The sequence below is a fragment of the Formica exsecta genome, unplaced genomic scaffold, assembly GCF_003651465.1.
Source record: "Formica exsecta isolate Colony F162 unplaced genomic scaffold, ASM365146v1 scaffold651, whole genome shotgun sequence".
In the NCBI taxonomy this organism is placed as follows: domain Eukaryota; kingdom Metazoa; phylum Arthropoda; class Insecta; order Hymenoptera; family Formicidae; genus Formica; species Formica exsecta.
Window position 1 is genome coordinate 1 of NW_021853413.1, and position 4,011 is coordinate 4,011.

At 41.3% G+C, this 4,011-nt stretch overlaps 1 protein-coding gene across 1 annotated transcript; it reads right to left on the minus strand.

Moving 5' to 3' along the window:
• Window positions 1-109: 109 nt before the first annotated feature.
• On the minus strand, window positions 110-2,774 carry LOC115242840 (uncharacterized protein K02A2.6-like; the record flags this gene model as incomplete). Its single annotated transcript, XM_029819385.1, has 5 exons — window positions 2,628-2,774; window positions 1,948-2,285; window positions 1,548-1,893; window positions 727-1,011; window positions 110-665 (listed from the first exon to the last, which is right to left on the minus strand). Coding segments are annotated over exons 1-5 (1,672 nt in total), but the record flags the coding sequence as incomplete, so codon positions are not given.
• Window positions 2,775-4,011: the final 1,237 nt, after the last annotated feature.

Here is a 4,011-nt window from a genome sequence, read left to right on the forward strand (position 1 = left end):
AAAATATGCCCGCGTCACTATAAATGCCGCACCCTGTATATATAGTATTTTATTATCCCGTGTACTTTCTATCCCTTGCGGCAAATCCGTAGCTACATTAGAAAATTACGCGTCGCATCTTCTAACGTTATTCCTTTATTATTAGGATCCGTAAGTATTTTTTGTAACGAGTTTTTCAAAGTTTGCACAAATCTTTCCACTTGTCTGTTTGTCGACGGATGATATGGGGCAGTGAATTTTGAAGTGACCCCCTGGGATCCCAAGAATTGTGTAAACTTCGTGGAACGAAAATTACGACCATTATCCATAACTATAATTTTTGGGGTCCAGTAATCCGTGAAAATCTCCTTACATATTCTTATCGTGGTTTCCGCGGTTATGTCCTTAACTATTTGTACAATTGGCCATTTCGAAAACACGTCTACAAATACAAAGAAATATGCGTTCATGTACGGTCCTGCATAATCTACATGGACGCGCTCGAAGGGTACCTCCGCGGGTTCCCACTCATGTATTTCGGCTTTGGGTGGATCATTCCGCGTAACATTGCATATATCATAGTTTCTTGCTAGCTTTTCTATCGTCTTGTCTATGCCAGGCCACCAATACATGCTTCTTGCTAACGCCTTCATTTTAACTACGCCGAAATGGTTTTTATGTAGTTCCTGCAGAATTCGTTCGCGCAGTTTACTAGGGATTACTATTTTTTTTGTTATACAGAAATACTCCTTGTTGTACGCTGTAAGCTGCTTCGTTTATATTGAACCGCATTTGTATCGGTACTTCTTTCTTTTCGCATATGGCAGTGAGAAGATTTTTCAATTGCACATCCCCTGCTGTAGCGCATGCTATTTTATCCGCGGACACGGATATTTCGTGTAAAATTTCTATTTTGTAAATGTCTACTTCGTCATGTTCCGCGGTTGTGGTAGTAGTGACCGGCAGTCGAGACAAACAATCCGCATTACCGTGCGGTTTAGTATTTTTGTATTTGATTTCGAATGAAAAGCCCTGCAGAAAAATTGCATAATGTTGCATACGCATGGCTGAGTATGCAGGTAAGGCTTTAGACGGACGAAAATCTGTACTAAGGGTTTATGATCCGTGTATAATATAAATTTGTTTCCGTAAAGGTATTGATGGAATTTCTTTTTTCAAAAATTATAGCGTAAGCTTCCTTGTCTATTTCAGCATACCGTTGTTGTGTCTTAGAGAGGATTTGGGACGCGTACTGTAATACACGTTCTGTGCCATCGGAGTAGCGATGCGATAATACGGCCCCCATCCCATAAGAACTAGCGTCCGTCGCTAAGATCAACAATAGTTTTGGATCAAAATGGGCTAGTACGGTGTCACTTTTGAATTTTTTTTTCGCGCATTGGAATGCTTTTTCGCATTTCTGTGTCCACTTGAAAGACATCCCCTTTTGTAATAATTCGTGTAGTGGCGCGAGTATTGCGCTTAGATTTCTAATGATTATAATAATTAACGATATAATAAACGATATAATTAATGATATAATAATTAATATGCCTATAATAATTAACCATTCCTAAAAATGATCGCAATTCTGTAACGTTTTTTGGTCGGGACATGAGATCAATGGCTTGAGTCTTTTCTACCGTTTTATGTATTCCCGATTGATCGATTCGATAACCGCAGTAATGTATGCTTTCTTGTAAGAATTCGCTCTTGCTTTCATTTATCCTAATGTTAGCCTCTCCCAAGCGTTGCAATACTTGTTCCAGGCGTTGCAGATGAATTTCGTCATTAGGCCCCGTAATCCTAATATCATCTAAGAAAACTGATACCCACGGTATATTTTGTAACCTGTTTTCCATTTCGCGTTGCCAAATGGCCGGCGCCGAAGCAATTCCGTACATTAACCTTGTACTTCAAAAAAGACCCCTATGAGTATTGAGAGTTAGTAACTCTCGGTCTTCTTGCCGGACTTCTAATTGCAAGTATGCTTGCCGCAAATTAATTTTAGTGAATTTCTTTCTTCCCGCCATGGTTACGAATAATTCGTCGATCGTAGGCAAAGGATGCTCATCGATTAACAATTGAGGATTAATAGTAACGCTAAAATCCCCGCATATGCGCACTGTGTTTTTTTTTAACACCGGTACAATGGGTGTAGCCCATCTTGCAGTATTTACTTTCTCAAGAATGCCTTTCTGGACCAGCGATTGCAATTCCTGGTCAACCAGTGGTAACAATTTAAAAGGAACGGTACGCGCTTTGAGGAATACCGGTTTAGCAGTTTCTTTTATAGTGAACATAGCCTGTAGGCCTCAAATTTTTGTAGAATGTGAATCTAACTTACTCCTATATTGTTGTAATAATTCTGTAACTTTGCCTTTCGCGTAATTACTGGATGTGTTTATTGTATTAATGGTGTCCGTTAAACGTATGTGCAATTGTCGAATCCACTCACGGCCTAACAAAGGTTTGCGCTCGATGTTGCAGGTGTACAAATTTAATTTGGTTTTAATTTCTCGCCAGCTAACCATCACGGGTACTACGCCCACAATATTAATCGGCGTTTTGCAAAATGTAATTAATTGTAATGTAGTCGGTTGTAACCGTTTAAATGGAAAATATTTCTGTAATGTGTGCATACTCACGATAGTTACCGCAGCGCCACTGTCAACCTCAAACCGTAGCGGTTTATCTTCTACTGTAATGGTTTCGAAAAACTTATCTCTGAATTCCTGATGTTCCGCGACTAATATTTCCTTTATCTGATTCGCAGGTGCTCGTTTCGCCCCCATGCATATCTTACGTAGGTGGCCTGGCGTGCCGCAATTATGACATTTTATGCTTCCTATCAAGCGTACGTTTAATGGCCAAATGACCACCGCCGCAACCGAAACTTGATACATTATTATCCTGAACATTTGCATTAGTTGTACTATTATTATTTAGTTTGCTTTTCCTTCTTGTAAACTTTGATGGGGAATTTCGCTTCCGCTGCACTTTTTTTCTGTCTTCCTGTTTTTGGTGCCGATGTATTCGACGGTTGCCGATCCGTTCTGTAATTGTAGATTATCCTTTTCCAATAATTCCATCGATGTAGCTTCTTGAACTGCTTTCTCGAACGATAAGTCCTTCATCTCCAATAACCTTGACTGTGCACGACTGCTTGCCAAGCCAAAACCAAACTGGTTGCGTAATGCGGTTTTCAGGTATAGGAGCCGAAATTGCAATGTGTACTCAATTTATGTAGCGCGGCCGCAAAGTCCTTAACGCTCTCACCATCCTTTTGCTTCCGTTGGTGAAGACGAAAAATCTCAGCAATCTCGAGGGGCTCCGGCGCATAGAATTCCGCTAAACTTGTAATCAGCGTATCGAAAGTCGCGGTATATGGGACAGCCGGCGCTAGCTTGTTACAAATCACGTCGAATGCTTGCGCTCCAATAAAATGTAATAGGTATAATACCTGTTGTTTGACAGGTACTTCAAAAATTTTAACTGCCGCGTGGAAACGTTGGAGCCACCTCTTCCAATCCGTGGTGGTAGGATCAAACACCTCGATGCTGAAATTGCCGTGCAATAGAACCGCTGCCATGAGGAAAACGTAATTCTGTATTCTGTGTACCGACTCGAAGATTCTCGAACAATCTCTCGATGTAGCGAACGCCACGTGTGCACGTAATGGCGGCTTTCCGGTCGCTGTTCTAATCCTTGCACGTGTTCTTCGCCAGCCACAATAATGCGATCATCCCATCCTCATCGCCATTTCTCTGTTGTAAAGGCTGGTCGCGAGTAAAGAATTTCCAGATCCTCTTTGTATGCTGATTTATTCTAAAGCTTACTAGTTAAAAAATACCGGTGCGAGTCTGACTAGAGCGTGTCTTTTCGGCTCGAAGGAAGTGTCGCGCGGTACTCGCTTGAACTATTATACGTGATTTCTAGCGCTCCCTACGCTCGCGCTAGGCACGCGAAAGGTACCACGCGCGCTCTTTGAACGTTTTGCAAATGTATATACATATACACTCAGTCCAAAAA